At 39.7% G+C, this 17,500-nt stretch overlaps 1 protein-coding gene across 1 annotated transcript in view; it reads right to left on the reverse strand.

The window, feature by feature from the left end:
• Positions 1-17,500, reverse strand: part of DTX4 (deltex E3 ubiquitin ligase 4) — a 443,998-nt gene that overhangs the window by 425,627 nt on the left and 871 nt on the right. Inside the window, exon 1 of the mRNA XM_044084062.1 lies at positions 17,044-17,500. This exon is cut by the window's right edge and continues 871 nt beyond it. Coding sequence (XP_043939997.1) covers positions 17,044-17,311 — 268 coding nt within the window. The 5' untranslated portion in view covers positions 17,312-17,500. The remainder of the gene's footprint in view (positions 1-17,043) is intronic.

Consider the following 17,500-nt stretch of genomic DNA (forward strand, 5'->3'; position numbering starts at 1 on the left):
ATGTGGTAATTTGTGGGCACTTTGTTTTTTCCAAAGGGGATGACAATGCACTTTTTGGCATTTAGCTTTAGGCCATGGCTCTGACACCAGTTATCCATCTCTGTGAGACCCTTTTGGAGGATGCTTGTGTCAGTCGGAGTGTCGATTATAGCACCCAGTTTGCAGTCATCTGCAAACTTGGTTAGCCATAGTCCACCCATGTTAGCCTATACCTCGGAGAAATATATACTGAACAAGATAGGTCCCAGGACTGAGCCTTGTGGGACACCACTTGTAACTGGTTTAGAGTCTGACATGGCACCTGCTATTCTGACCATGTGGGTTCTATCCCTGAGCCAGTTTGCAACCCATCTTGTGACATATGGGTTAATATTTAAGCTGGTGAGCTTATTTATGATGCCCGAGTGGGATATTGTGTCAAAGGCCTTTGCGAGGTCCATGTAGGCTGTGTGGACTATCTTCTCTTCATCTATGGCTTTGGTAACTGTTTCAAAGAAGTCGACCAGGTTCAAGAGGCAAGATCTGCCCTTAACGAAGCCGAATTGGGTAGGATCCAGTGTCTGGAGGTTCCCAATGTGTTTGTTTATGATTTCCATGATGATACGCTCCATAGCTTTGCAGACCAGGCTAGTCAGGCTTATAGGGCGATAGTTTCCGAAGTCTGTTGTGGCACCACCTTTGTGGAGTGGGACCACTGTTGCTGTACGCCATTCCTTGTGGCACCACCTTTGTGGAGTGGGACCACTGTTGCTGTACGCCATTCCTTGGGAACATATCCTGTAGCAAGGCTGAGATTGAACAGTGATTTTATATGAGGTTTTAGTTCTTCTTGGAGCTCATGTAAAACGCAGCCTGGGACACCGTTTGGTCCCATTGATGCTGTGTTTTTAGCTTTGGAGAGGGCAGTTCTCACCTGTGCATCTGTGATCTCAGGAAGGCTACTCTGTTGGGATAGACATTTGCTCTTTTGGGGGGGAAGGGGGGGAGAAGTTTGCACTGAACCTTTCTGCCAGGATGTTGGCAATGTCTGTGGGTTCAGTGAATTTTTTGTCATTTTGCACTAACTTAGAGCATATCTGGGAGTTGCCTCCCAGGTTTCTGACATAACTAAAGAAGGCCTTGTGATTATCTTTAGTGTCTTGTGCAATTTTTCTTTCAAAGCTGGCCTTAGATGATTTTATGAGTGATCGTAGTTTCTTGCTAGTACTGATCAGTGACGCCTTCCCTTTTTGGGATTTTGCTTTGTCATGTAGTAGCTTTCTCCTTCTGTTGTATAGCTTATTTATGGCCGGGGTCCACCAGACAGGCCTACTGCCTTTGGAGGAGTGAGTCTTGGTTTTATTTGGGATAGCATGCTCCATGCATTCCTGTAGGTGTCCATATAATGCTTTTGTAAAGGATTCTGCATTTTGGGCCGTATTTTCCACTGGCCCGGGGGCTTTGAAGGATTCCAGCTCAGTTTTGAGAAATGTGAAGTTTGCTTTTGAGAAGTTCTTCACCGTGGTTTCCTTGGCTAGGGGTGGGGATGGAATACGGATGTCCAGTGAGATTTGTTTATGGTCTGATCTTACCAATGAGGGGTATACCTCTGGTGTGGAACATAGAGACCCCATGTTGGTGATGACCAGATCCAGTATGTTTTCCCCTCTTGTGGGAGTGGTGACTAATTGTTCCATAGCATTTGAGTTTATAAATTCTAGGAACCGTTGGGAGAGGGTGTTTGGGCTTGAGTAGTTTTCCCAGTCGATGTTTGGGTAATTGAAGTCACCCAATATAATAGTGTTTGGAGAGACCTTCATATTCTCCAGTGTTCTCAGGAAAGCCGAGTGAGGTTCCTGTGTTTGGGAGGGTGGTCTGTAGCAGGGTACAAACTGAAAGGCAGTTTTGCCCACTGTTAGTTGTACATGGATGGTCTCAGATGCTTCGTGCAGTGTCACTAACCTGGAGGTGTGGTATCTTTGATAAATATAGATACTCCCCCCCCCCCCTTTTGTGGTTCGGTCCGAGTTTTGGGGCCGGAAAGCATGGTATGAAGTATAGCCTGGTAGTGCTGGGGGTGCTCTCGGGAGCCTTGAACCAGGTTTCTGTTACTGCACAGATATCGATATTCTCCATACTGAGGAGAGTCTCGAGTGCGTGCATCTTGAGGTTTAGACTTCTGGCGTTGAGCAGCATTACACTTAAGTTTTTTTTTCTTTGTGTTGTCTATGGGGGTGGGTTTGTCTTTTGAGCCTTGCCTAAAAAAGGCACTATGGGGGAGGCAAGAGCCTTTGCCAGTATTCGAAAACCCAGGGTGTGACAGGTGCAAGCCGTCCCTAGCGAAGCAACGTGGCTTGTCAAGCATGTCATCCCAGGCTGACAGACACTGGATCCCCTTTGAATGACACCAATACTTTAGCCAGTTGTTAAAATTGATCATTTTGTCTTTATACGGTGGCATCATTCTTGGTGAGGGTAAGATGCTACTCAAGGTCAGGGTCATACCGGCCTGGGCTACATGATCAAAGAGCTCCTGTACGTCTTTTTTCATGTAGTCCAGGGAGGTACGTCTCAGGTCATTCACACCAGCATGGACAATGACGGAGTCATACTTGTACTTGCTTTGGAGTGACCTGAGTGCTTGTGTTATGTGGCGGATCCTGGCACCCGGCAGGCAGCTTACAGTGACCTTCTCCTCGTTCAGCCTGGTGAGTGGGACATCAGTGTGTCTGACAATAGAGTCACCTATTACAAGTGTATTAGGTGTGTTGTTTAGTCTTAAGGGCTGTGACTGTGTGGCACACTGACTTTTTGAGCTATGTGCTACGTGGATATTGTTTCGTGGTAGGTGTTGCTTGGATGTCTGCTTTGGAGGTCTCTGCTGCTTAGGCAAATTTTTATTTAGAGCCCCCGAGTATGTTTTTGTGTGTTTATGTGTTTGGTTTGCTGATGCGATAGGTCTATGTGAGACTGGATTTGTGGTGTGTGTGGTTACCTTCACCTCCTGACAGGCTGTGCCAGTACTGGGTTGAGAGAGCTTATTTTACCTTTAAGTTTCTTGGGGGAGAGCACAACCACTGTACAGCTCTTGACAGAAATGGCTTCATCTCAAATAATGGTCACTCGCTGTCCTGTCCTATTTATTTCCTTATGAGCAATTTACTCTGCCTGCAGTGAGCACAATGTATCATTCTCTGGTTAGGGTTCTCCACTCAAGCAACTCACAGCGCTGTCTAAAAATCCTCCCCCACCATACATTTCACTCTGGTAGGAATGTTTTCTCCATTTGTGACTCCAAAATATAGAATCTGTCTTTCAGTACCCGATTCCTTCCAACTACTGCAGTAGCAGCAAGGGCGCCCGCAGGCAGGTGCAAGGGGGTGCACTTGCACCCCCCTGGAATAGTAGGCTGACTAGTTTAAAAAAAAGTTTTTTTTTTAGGGCGCATACTTCTTTAAGAAGAAAGGAGTCCAGTCGCGGGTGTGCTGACATCATCGCTGAGTGGCGGAACTGACAGACGGTTTTGGTTTCGGGTTTGCAAGCGGGAACTGAGACGGACTTCACTGAAGATGGAGGCGGGACACGGACGGTTTCGGGTTCACAAGTGCGATGGATGGACGGATACTTAGGAGCACGCCACGCGGAAACTGAAATGGACAGAAGATGGGACACTTTCAGAGTGAGTAGTTGGACGGAAGATGGGACAGTGATGTGTATGTGTGTGTGGAAGAAAGGGTACTAAGTCTTGGAGGAAGGCGTGATGCACCTCTTACTACTGTTTTCTATTTCATTGACTTCAGTATTTACATTTTTTTTTCTTAAGGATTTAGTTGATTTTATTTGAATGAATGTGGAAAGGTCTTCAGATTTTCAGTAAGGTTATTTTTTTTCTGGTTTTTGAGAAGCCTTTTGTGGATCTGTCTTTTTTTTTTTTTTTTTTTCTCCTTCCTTTCTCTTTTCATTGTTTGCACCTGCAGGGGTATGCTGCTGGCTTTTCTCACACTTTCTTTTAATTCTGGCATGAAAAGTGTTAATGATGCTCCATTTGGTTATGCCAAGACATTCTTACATATAGTCAGGTAGCATATATGTTTGTTCTAATTTAACTGGATTGTTTGTATTTTGGTATAGTCCATTTTTACAGTGGTGAGCAGAGAGAGACCAACATTCTGTTTTATTCCAAATCATTTTGAGCACTAATGGAAGGCTTTTGCTATGCTGTATTGAATTAACATCTCTGCAGGTCCTGCCTCCTATAGCAGTCCATAGTAATACAATTTTTTCCAGATTTGTATTTTAAACATTTTTTTAAGTGACTAGAAATACACTAATTTTATTTTCAAGATCCTTTGAGACAAATTTTGTTTTGTTTGACTCCACACTGATCTTGAGGATATGCTACTTTAAACATGGTGCACTCTTAGTATAGTGTGTGTGTGTGTGTAAGAGGGAGGTAGCATACTTCAGAAGAAGTCTTTTGACGAAAGTGGTCAATAAATAGTTTGATACGCTAATTTTCCAGTAACCCCGCTGATTTTTTGGTCCATGCGAGGTTTTTATTTGGTGGTTTTTATTTTACCTTGGTTTTTGTGGTGTTTTTTTTACTAATGTATGAAAGAATGCAAAAAAAGCCTTGTATCAATTACATTTTAGCAAACATAAAAGAAAAGGTAGATATGATGCTTTTGTTCATAAATTTAGAAGTGGTCCAAACATATATCTTGTAAAGAAAATGTTTTATTTTCCAAATGAAAGGCAAATGGACTATGTAAATTAAAAAAAGGTGCACTTTAAAATTATTTACTGAGTATTAAATATGTCTCAGAATATAGGAAGCCTAAAGCCTATCCATGCATCCAAATGTGAAAGGATTCTATCCTAATGAAAATTGATACAGCTTCAAAAACTTTCCAAAGTATATTGTAGAAACTTAAAAATGCCTACCTGAAATAGCACAGATTGAAGATAGCATGAAAGCAAGAATGACAAATATTTGCAGGTCCTTTAGTTTCATTTCCTTTTTCTAGTATTAACTTTTTAAAGATGGATGTCACTCATTTCACACGCAGATCTCTCCCTGTTTCCTGCTCCTATTTCTCTCCATTATCTTGTAAAGGAGACAGCAGATAGGCTTCACAAGTTTCCAGCATGGCATTTTAATAAACTTCAAACAGATTATTTAATTTCACTCCTATCTCAGTGACATGAGGGCTCTGTTTCACAGCTTAAGTAGGCATATAGGACTTCCGTAGTATTATGAGTATGTAATCCTGTCCTCTTGACAAGAAAGTCAGTTCATTATAATGCTGACTCACAGGCCTGGTAAAAATAAAGTACTTTCCAGTGCAGTTCCATTTTGTGACAGTAAAAGAAATGAATTCTGCATGTATATTTATGTGATATTATGTATACAATGCATTAAGGTCATACACAGTAAAGGGTTTCTTTTTCCATTTGCTGGAATAATTTTAAATATGCATATAGGCATTTATTTTTTGTTTGCTGTATTTTCTAATACTTATGGGTGTAAATTGATATGCTTTTGCTTTGTTAAATTAAAATATGAACAGGAGGTGGTTATCAAGTATGAATGGACAGTGCAGTGGTGCAGTGGTTTGCATTGTTACCTCACAGCAAGAGGTCTCCAGTTTGATTCTTGGCAGGGTGCCTTCTCTGTGGAGTGTGCATGTCCTCCCTGTGTTTTTGTGGCCTTCCTCTGGGTGCTGTGGTTTCCTCCCATGTCACAAAGACATGTATCTGGAGCGTTTTTCCCCAGGCTTCTACTGAAAATTGGCTTGTTCCAATTTGGACTTTCCTGGTAAACACGTTAAATAAATAAATATTTATGAGTTAAAATATGCAACTCTGATTATTATCTTATATTAGTCAGTGCGCAAAAACATATTATCTAGCTAGTGGCATAGATGGATAAAACCCTCAATACAGTCCAGGCGACTCGGGTTCAATTAGGTGTCTGATGTAGTGGCAGGTTGAAATGGGTGCTACCATGTACCACAGGGGACCAAGTGGAGGGGGAAAGCATCAGAGGTAGATGATAAAAAATTTAATAGACCCCCCCCCCTTGTGGATGTGAATGGTTAGATCCCACAGGACAACCTCAAGTTCTTGTCATTAGGAGCCTTTTCGGAGACGGTTGAAGAAGCATCCGGCAGACCTGGAGATGGCCATGTGGCGTGGCACTGGGTAGGAAGGCGTACAGTGATGGGGGAGGGAGAAAAATTCTCAAAAAATGTTATCTAGACATTCTCATTTGCAGTTTTCCATAGCTGTGACTTTCCTTAACCAAGTCATATAATGATTTTCTAAAGTTTATGAGTCTTTCATTACAACTGTCATCCATAAGGATGAAAACAAAAGCATGTATTCAGTACAGATGCAGCTCTTTAATGAACCTATGTTATCAGTGTCAGTAATACATCAGGTAGCACACTTTCCTTTGATGCAGAAGACCAGAAGGCTGTGGGTTCTATTTCCACTCTAGGTAACTAGATTGCTGACACTACAGTACAGTGCTGGGGAGGTGCTGCATTCCTGAGTGTGTGTTATACTTTGGAAGGAACATTAAACTAAGATCCCATCTGACTGAGTTAGTCAGGTGGATAAGAGATCCCATTCCACCTATTGAAAATAGTAGGTGCAGTTCCCTGATACTCTGGACAAATTTTCCCTTGTATAAGAAATACCATATCTCCCCTTAAAAAAAGCTAATAGGCTACTAGAACTAATCCTGACAACAAAGGATAAATACAATAAATTATCCACTTTGTAAGCTGCTAATAAATGTTCTAAATATTATAAGTTTGTACAGTAACCTCACACACCCTTTCCTCCTTTTAACTTCTCCTTAGCTCTTCTTTCAGACTACCCTTCTTAAAAGTCAGCTTGAATATCTTCCTCTATACTGTTTCCATATCCCTACAAATTTATTCTCCTTGTTGAGTATCTTTGCCACTTTAAGATTTCCTTCCCTCCTTCTTAAAGAATTTTCTGTTTCGTTACCTTTCTATGTTTAGCTAGACAACCGTTTATCCACTATGCCCACAACATCAGGAGCATGCTCCTCTCTTCCACTTTTTCTTCCATTCTTCCAACCAAAATAAATGTCCGCCTTCCATCTTCAGTTATGCTATCATTATTTCTAATTATTGACAAGTTTTTGACATATCAAATTTGCCCACTCACATCCCCACATTACAGAACTAATTCAAGCCTGACCAGAATTCTTTGGTGTGTGTGTGTGTGTGTGTGTGTGTGTGTGTGTGTGTGTGTGTGTGTGTGTGTGTGTGTGTGTGTGTGTGTGTGTGTGTGTAAGAGGGAGGTAGCATACCCCTCAGCTGTCCAGGTTTTTGCAGAATGTCCAGATTTTTGCCCCATATTCTTCCTGAAAAGGATTGAAGTTGCTAAATAATGAGATTTCAGTTTTAGATGTCATATCATTTAGAAAAATGCATACTAACACAAATCATGTTACTCTTGCAATTTTCTAAGTTTATGACAGCCATATTTATAATCTGTCCCTATTTATTTTAGGCTTTGTCCAGACTTCTTGCACTAAGGTTGAGGGTGTGGTATGTTTGTGTGAGAGAGACACACGCAGTGAAATGCCCAAGTTAGAGTTAGCAGGTGGAATTTATTTTCAAATGCATTTTCTAGGAACTGTGAGTTTTAAGGGAAGCAAAGTTTACTGCTGCTCATGCCAAGTCTATTTACAATGTGCAACTGTTTTGTTTAGCAAATGGTATCTCTATTGTGGTATAAAGTTTTAAAGCTATAGTAGTTAGTAGCACCACAAGTAGAATACTTGCATCTTAATGTAGAGGCTTGAGGTTTTATTCATACAGCATGTACATTTGTATGCTGCAGTCCTGAAGATGTCCTCCTTTGGATGAGATGCCTAATAACTATGAATCTGTTTTTCAGCTTGCCATCCATTTTCTATTGCAATATACCAGCTTGCCATTTTTTTTAATTTAACATTGGCAATTTATTCTTTGACGGCAGCAGGCACTGAGTTTGTAGATGAAACACTGAAATATACAGTTGTTTTCTAGCAACAACCTCTTCATTAGTTTCAGATATATTTAATGCGGAATTATTCAGATTACTTTTACTTGGCAGAGATTGTGTGTATTGACTGATATTGGTGGATTGTAATGAGTGGCCTTTTATGGTTGAAATGTTCTAAATTGGGCAGTTTGTCATTATTGGTTTGTATGTTTTGTTTCATTGCTTACTGGAAAAAATGTTCAAAACTATAAATTTAAAACACACTCAAACAAGTGTTGCTGTATAATACAAGGGATATAATTCAGTTATATATTATATATTATAATTAATACAATCAGGTAAATCAAATAACTTTTGCATGGCCCTAACAGTGTGCAAGGAGCCTATTGCTTGAAAACAGTTCAAAGGTAAATCTGCCACTGGCCAGATGCATTTTCTTTGAATGTGGGTTTCAATGCTGTTTCATTGAATGTGAGTTTCAAAAGTAGAGAAGCTTTAATGCCAAGTCTGTTTTCGTTGTAAGACTATTGCTTTGTTTAGGTTTAGTAAATGTCTATCAGTATTTGGGCTATAATGTTTGAAATAAAAGTTGTAAATTAAATCCAACTGCCTGTAATCATTGTAGAACTAAAGCATAAATCAGTATGTACACAGAGATTTGAACAGTGTCTATGGCAAATGGGGAGAAATAGCCAAGTAATGGGACACTTGAATGGCTGTGTGGGCGGGGCTTGAGGTCAGTGGATGTGGGCGGGGCTGTGTTGGCAGGGGGCGGGGAGAGCTATGTGGGTGGGGCTCTGGGTTTGCACCCCCCTGCAAAAAATCCTGCGGGCTCCCTTGAGTAGCAGCACTCAGAAAAACAGCTTTACAACTACTTGAACTGTATTTGCACTGGACATTTCACTTAAGCCTTTCTCACAGATAATGGAATGCCTTAAACTTATCTGGCTTGTGCTTTGCTTGCTGTATGATGCTGTGCTAATAAGCTTGGGCTTACTCATCTATACTGATAAGCCTAACTAGCATTTTATGCTTACTTAGTTATAATACATTTTTGTTCACCTGATTTTGAGGTTATTCTACTGTTATGTTACTGTGAATACGTTTTTAGCTTTTTGCCTCTACTTTCTGATGAGTATCAAATCCTCTGTTGGCCACCTGCCCTGTTTGTTACGCTAACACTAAATTGACAGCCAAGCAAGAGGAGAAGTCATTTAGACAGTCATCAGGGGTTGTGTCATTTTTCTTTTGTGTCATAAACTGCATGGAACATGCTCAGTAAATTGTTCAAGAACTGGGGTGCAACTGGTATCCCTAAGGACTGACACTTAATAACGTACCTGCCATGCCTCCCTAGAAGCCAACACACCCTTGTGGTCTACCACATCCACCAGGGACTCCACCATGGGACCAGGCACATGCTTTCCTGAAGGCAGGCAAGTTATCAATACTCTTCACTCCTTCCCACTTCCACTTTGCTACAGAAAGTGCCTGATATGCTTCTCAAACTCAGGTTACATGGGTTGTATTCAGGACTCTGTTCCTCAAGGCCAGTGGATCTAGCTACCATGAACTAATTTTTTTTTTGTTATACTGTGTAGCACTGAATTTTCTGTTCTTTTCTTGCATATCCTGATTGTGGCTTAAAATATTCCCACTTGGGTAAACCCACCTACTTAGATATCAAATAAATATAAACACATAAAATATCAAACCAAACATCTCTTTACAAAGCTCTTTGACTTTTAACTGAATATAACATCAAAAGGGGTTGTGAGTGTGGTTTATATAGACTTTAGCAAGGCATTTAATTAACATGACACTTCACAAAACTTTACTGAACAGATTAAGACCTGGAATGGGCAGCATGGCATTTGTGCTGATAAATGCTGGCTAGGCAGTGGGTCACAAAAAACATTGCTCACTCAGATGAGAGACTCTAGTAGAGGGTATCAGATGTAGTAATTGCTGGTACTGGTCCTTCTCAGTGTTATTTTAAGCACAGTTTTAAAAGTATTTGAAAGAGGGAAGGAAAAGTTTGGTATTTTTCTGATGATACAAAGTTACATACCACGGTTAACACATGCGAAGATGGAGTGGATGAGAAGAGCTTCGGCATGATAGGACAGATAAGCCAGAACATGGCATTTTTATTTCACCACTGCAAAATTATGCATCAGGAAAGCAAAAAAAAAATGATGATAAAATGGACTTACAGGGAATCCAGGCAAAAGATTTAAAGACAAGTAATCAATAAGACAGAGCAACGTTACAGGCTGGTAGAACATTGATATGCACAAAAAAAGACATTCCCAGTAGAGAACAAGATAAAATGTGTGTCTAGGATGTGTAAATGTGGACTCTGGATATGGCCTTGATAACCCATAGTAGTTTAAAAGTACAGATGATAGCTTGTTAAAACTTCATGTTTCTAACAGGAAACCTGCATGGATCAAACACTTCATTCCACTAGAGCATCATACAGTGATAATAACTCTTGTTTTGGTGTCTTTCCATTTGAATTATGCAATGTCCTGTATCTAGAACTTTGTGATATCAGCTTTGATCACCTACAAGCAGGTGCAGAAAACTTCAGGCCTAAATTATGGACTGCCTTGTGGAAAATGTAAACTTTTACAGATCTCTGAAAGCCATCCATGGTGATGCAATCCTAAAGCTGGCAAGGTAATAGCAGTTCTGGGCTGGGGGGTGGGTAGTAGCCTAACAAAAGAAACACTTGAGTGAAAGCTCAAGCTTTATCATGTAAAACACTAGCAGCCTCGTCTTAGTCAAACAGATGTGCCAAGCTGTCTGAGTGGCAGCAGCTCCTTTAGGTTTGTGGGATCTCTATCATGAAATCTATTTTTACCGTTGCATATTGCGTGCTTTATTTTTATTTTCAAGTTTAGCTTTCTATATGATTCATACTGTAAAATACTTGTGTATAAGCACTATAACAAACTATGACTGATTGGCTGACTGACTGAAAGAACTAGATAGGTCAGGTGAGCCTTATATCCTTATCTGCTATCAAAATATAGACATCTGTCTTTAAACTGTATTCATTTGGTTAGCTGGTTGGTTGACTGTTGACTGGGTTAAAACACTAATCTGTCTGGGTTACTTTCAAGCTCAGCCCAAAGTTAAAAAGCATACAGTAGGTGGGCTATTTATGAACATGAAAGACAGTGTCCCAGACATAAAATAACCATTTTAAAAGACAAATATCTGCTACAGTGCTAACATCTGTAGATCCAAGAGGTGAGTGCAGTTAGAGGACCTCTGCAATGAGGGATACTGCCTATAGCAGGCTATGAATACACAATGGCTGACTTTCAGATGTTTGCAAAATACTATCAAATGCCTAAAGATAAAGATGTAGGTTGTCCTACCTTTGCCATTAATGACAGAGTTTCCTTATTTTTCCCTTCTTTAGTAAACCTAAGACATCATGAGGTTAGCCAAGATATGAATGACTAAGCATCTCAATGAGGATTGTTCTGGTTGAGGGTAGGTAAGGAGAGAGAGAAAAAAAAAAAAAGACAATGGTTTGCCCATTATGTGCTGTAACCTGTAGCATCTACCCAAGTTCGTCAGATGTCTGCTGTAGTGAGGTGGGTTGATACCATTGCATGCTTACCTACTCAAGAAATAATGAAAGAAAAATATTAGCTGCCTGGCAAGGACCACCAGACCATAGTCAATCAACAGAAAGTCAAGTGAAAAAAGGATAGTGAAAACAGGCTAAATATCTTTGGGTTAGGGTTCCACTACCTACACCCTACTAGCGGGGTGTGGTAACCTAGCAACAGGATGTAACCTGAATCCAGAGTTATTGAATCAAAGGTGGTAGTTGCATACTTTGCTGTAGGCCCAGCTAGACAGGGGACTAGGCCACAGTAAAACACAGTACTCAGTGTGTCTGTCCATTGAGTGTCAAGTTACTTTAAATCTCCCTGACCCCTACTTCTCCTGCGGTGGCCATAACAGCTATTTTAATCTTAATCTCTGCTACCTTACCAGCTATCTGAAATTTGTATAATGCATTTGACATTTCCCAGGTGGCATTACAACAGATGGAAGTTCCTCTAATCAGTCAGTCACACCAGTTCTTCATATTTATTCTACAAAAAAAAAAAAAAAAAAAACATTTTATTTATTTATTTATTATTGTTTGTTAACCGGGTTAGTCCAGCGGGGCTTGTGGCCCATTTTCAGTGGAGACCCGAGGAGAAAAGCTCCGATACATAGTATAAAATCAGAGATTTGGAACATTACAAATATAAAATTTAAAATACAGACATTTGCAGCATTACAAAATATAAGTACAGAGTTTTGTAAAACTTGGACAAGGCAGAATTACAGCCTTTCCTTAAGCCATTATTGAGTCAGGTTAAGTGCCATCCTTCCCATTGCTTGTATACACGTTTTACACACTTTTCTTGTTTTTATTTCTGTACTTACAAATGTTGTATACCTATTATCAGTAGACCGGCTTTGTTGTAGTGTACTGGGTCACCGGCCGTTTTGCGCAGGAATGGGCGGGACCAAAGTGAATGACAAGCCTAATGTCTGTGATGTGTTAAGCAAATGATGAATGATTGGCATGCCATGCAGATTTGCAAATTACATCATGCATATACTGATTGTCAATTAGTTTCTTTCTAAAGTAAGATGGTTTCAAGACAATATTGTATAAGCACTTTGCATTTATGTATTTGCGCTTGTCTGGCCTTGTAAAACAATTTATGTAGTCTCTCCCATATTGCTGAGAAAATGGATGTTTGGATTTTAATTTCTCATTTGCCTTCATTTTGTATTGTATTTAAATATAGCAATGACCAACAAAAATAGTTAACTGGAATTCACAGTGACTTCACCAAAAGTGATAAAACCATGGGCTGCTGCTGCTGCTGCAGAAATATATTTTTTCTCTAGGTTGCAATGTCCTAGAAGTTCATTATAGTAAGTGGTTGGTCAATGAGGAGTATGGTTGCTACCAGAATTAACATTTTGATGTTACATTTGCCTGATTCAGCAGGAGTACTCATTGTACAGTCTTTGTTTACCCTCTTCCTCAATGTAGTGCAATCTCAGAGTTGGTATTGAAGCAGCGGGGTCTGGGGGAGCAGGGGGGCTTGCACCCCTGCAAAAGCAAAGGAAAAACAGTAAGGTAAGGATGCACATCACCAATACTGCCTTGTCGCTACTTACCTTTAGACCAGTGTTTACCATTGAGATACATTTGACTTAATGCTGCTACTTCAGTTATAAATTAATTTTATTTAATTGACCAAGTTAATAAGAAAAAAGACACATATATACAAAGCAACTAACAAACACGCCTTGTTCAAAAGAATATTCATGCGACTGAGAAACACATGACAAAAAAAAGTTTATTCATGACTACTGCTTGACTCAACCTGTTACTTGGTGGTGGGAGATATTTGGGCAGTGCTTGCTACTGCATATCCTGTGAGCCAGTACACTGCAACATTGCTAGTATACCATTATTGGTATGTGTATATCCTTATCCCGCTACACCAGGCACTGTTGATAGTTTATAAGTACATGGCACCCACAGTTTGTCTATTGTATTTTCCTAAAAGTATATTAATGTTAAGTTGCCAGAATGCCTTAATGTGCTCCTTGCCTTCTCAAAATCCTTCACTTCCTACCACTTATGTGGCATAGTGTTGTTTATGAACTGGTCTGTATATAAAAGTCACATCTTCTCCAAACTGTCCTTCTCAGACTTTCTAATTTGTGCAGCATATTTCCAGTGTGTACTCGTACTTCTAATTCATGAAATGAAAAGAATGAACATACTACTTGGTAACTAACTACCAAACAGCACCTCTCCTGCAGTAACTAATCTTGGAGCTCCACAAAAACTTTGTAGACAGCATCATAGCTACAGATTGTGCAAACTACCTTATTTAATGTGCAAAAATATAATCAATACCAAGCAGTTTGTGGAGTGTGCTCCAAGAAAAAAAAAATACCATTTTTACAGTGCCTTTGTTTTACATCCATTAAATTGCAGTCTTTAAAAAATCACATATTTAAAAAGGATACACAAGGGCAGAGCTGCATAGAATATTTACAATTATACACAAAAAGAGTGTAGTCATAAACATACTTCAGTACTGCTCTCTCAGCAGCAAATGGGTTGATTACCTTGAATTTCTGCTCATGGTCATATACAGTTTCAGGACAGAACGCACTAATACTAATAGTATCTTTGGAAGCATGGCAAGTCACATTCTAACTAACAACCTACTGATTGTGAAATATCATGGCTGTCTTGATAACTATACAGATTTCTGGCCCTTTTCATATGACACTTTGTTGATTTGCACTTATCAATAACTTAACTTACACTGATGTTTTACTATTACCACATCCTATGCTTTACACTTATTATGTGCTTCTGTTTTAATTTATCCAAGTCTTTTGGGTTTCTAATACCATGATGGGAATGGACCCCATTCCTAAGTCAGAGTATGATTAGAGTTCATGAAATTAGCATTGTTTCAGACTTTGATGTTAGCCAAGAGTGCCCTTTACAGCACCCACAATGTGCCCAAAATTTCCTCCTGGTACTGTGCTTTCTGGTACTGTCAGAAATCGTTCTAGTTAACAGAAGATAAACAGAGTAAAGACATTGCACAGGACTTGTCACACGTGATATGATAGTTTTCTAATTTTCTCCGTTCAGGATCACTAACATAAGCAGTATCAGTACTAAAATAATATTAAAGCTCGCATATTACGTCTGTGATGAAGAGGCACGCAGCCTCTTTGCTTATGCATAGATAACATAAGTTATATATTACAGTAATACTGTATCAGTAATGGTAGTACACCTCTCTAGCAGACCTACATTCAGTTCCCACAACAGGTCTGCAGGTTCATTAACAGTCTGCTGAACATCTTTTGGACTCTGCTAAACAAAATATTACATTTTGATTAAAAATACTGGATTGCTTTGTATACAAATTAATCTTTATCACAGTTTCCAAAATTCTGCCAGGAGCTGTTTGCAGCAAAGATCTTAAAATAAATAAATACAGAGTTGGTGGCATGGCAACAAAGATGTTCATTTAAGGGACCAAGTGCCAGAGAAGGAGCACTGCTCACTGCTACTGACAGAAATTTTCTGAAGAGCTGAAATTTACAATGGCATAACCTGACAAATTCTTGTTTCACTGAGAAGAAAATATCAAGCTAGAGCATATGTGATATTGCTTCCTGAAAAACTACAACCTACTCAAAGGTGCTACAACCTCATAGTAATTTATATTAAATGAGGTCTTCCCCAGCACGAGGAAGTGTCTTGGGTTCCCCATGTCCCCAAAGAAGCCGTGGTTCACTATGGCAAACTAACACATCTGGCTTTCTACTGAATTCTACTGCTGTGCTCATTAGGTGGGTGCATCACAATCAGCCTAATGACACAGTCAGCTTACTTTCAACCTGCCTTTTCAACTTTCATTCTAACATATATTGCTGATTTTATTTCCAACCATAACTTTTTTCTACAGCATGTTTTTGTTTTTACTGCCATAGTATGTGTTTTTAACAGCACTTTAAGAAATGTGAATTTGAACCATATGCATTCAGCACATTCCCACTGCTGAATCACTATTGGCCGATTTGTAATAGATCCTGCCTGAAGCCCCACTGGAAGAAGTCATGGGTCTGCTCTTTACTCTGGGAGGGCACTGTGAAGTGATTTCTGGTGTAGACCAGGAGTGTATGTACATTTTTTTTATTTCAAAATCAGAATGAGCTACATCTAACTGCTCTCCAACCTCAGGAATGTATGTGCCCACGTATGACGAGGTTGCATCCACAGCTTCATTCGAAGGGGAATTCATGACAAGAGTATAAACATTTTATTTCCATGGGCACTGAATGAATTTTGGGCCCAGAGGTATCTCTAACTCTCCTTAAATGAACCTAGCCTGTAGAGGTCAAAAGAAGTGGGGGAATTATTGTGATTATGTAAAAGTGGTAAAAAAAAAATACGCACACACATACACAACAGTTTGTGAAATGAGGAATGTTGTTCCAGTTTGTATATGTATGGTGTTAGCTAAATGCTCCTGTACGTTCAAAAAAACTAAATAATTTTAGACTTCCATGTTTGCTTTATCCTTTTACGAGTTCAGTTCTAGCAACATCTCCATCCCTAGGTTCAAGTGTATACTTTGCTTTGGTATTTTTACCACATTTTGGCATTCTCAGTTTTGTCAAATTTAAGTTAAATGCAGTAAGGTAAAAAAATACAGGATCTTTACAATGGACTTGCAATTGTAAAAATGCTAACTGTATGGCCAGAGAATAAGATAATGACTCTTAACAGATTGTGGATTTCTTTACCAGGTCTCTCCAGGGTATTTCAAATTACCTTCTGCTTACATAACTTTATTCTGAGGTATATGCATGGTGGTGACTGAAAAGAGTAAGATCCTCCCTAACTTTGCTCCCCTATCCAAAAATGGTGCAACCCTAGGGGCTAGTTATTTTAGTTGGGAGTGGATGTATCTCTCCACAACACCCAAGGCAGACTTATTAGAATCCTTCTGGAAACCGAGGTGTCAGCTCATACCACTCAGAAGTGAGTTTTGATCTTCACAATCGCCTTGGCATGGAAGGAATGCAGGTGTACTGTACAGGGGGGGAGGGGGGTGTTCTCTGCTTTGTGGTCTTGATTTAATTTTGGGTGCAGGCATAATTGAATTTTCATTTGCTGAATCAGTATACAAGACTTTTTTATAGTATTTTTTAAGTTTAGTTAGCATTCTAGACTATATTCCATTATTGTACATAGAAATACAAAAGTCTAGGCATAGATATCAAAACCACAGAATAGAAAATTATTAGTCTTTTTATATACAATCAGTGAGTAATACCAAGCATAAATGGATCAGTTAGATTATCAGTCACTTTTTTTTTTTTTACCATTTCATTTATGTCCAGTTTGATGAACTATACATTACAGTATTCCCTCTTTGTATATTTCCTTACCTGTATCTTGGCGGAATTGATGCATTGATTGCAGGTCAAGGATGTAGGGCGAGAGCTTGGTATCTGCTTGTCCCAGTACCACACTACCTCCGCCTGTTGGGGGTCCCCCAGGGCCCCTTCGCAATACACTTGGTTGCCCAATCACGGCCTCTATATGTTTTGAAACATTGGCACTGTATGGGCGCCAGCGACCATGCTCGTTCAGCCACTCCCAGACAACGGCAGCAGCTGGTACTCCAGTGAGCCCAGGAGGGGACAGCAACATCATGGTAGCTAGCAGCCACTGGGCAGCACTCTTGACTAGGCACAAGGGAAGCACCAGACACCTGTGACTTTAGAACGATAGTGCCTTTAGATATAAATGCTACATGGAGTTTTGTATTACACCTAAACTACTCTTTCCAGCCTTCAAACACTAACAGTTCTTTAAAAGGATGGGAAAAGGTATTTCAAAATC

Source organism: Protopterus annectens, chromosome 9.part0 (genome assembly GCF_019279795.1).
Source record: "Protopterus annectens isolate FY-2018-M chromosome 9.part0, PAN1.0, whole genome shotgun sequence".
NCBI lineage: Eukaryota > Metazoa > Chordata > Ceratodontiformes > Protopteridae > Protopterus > Protopterus annectens.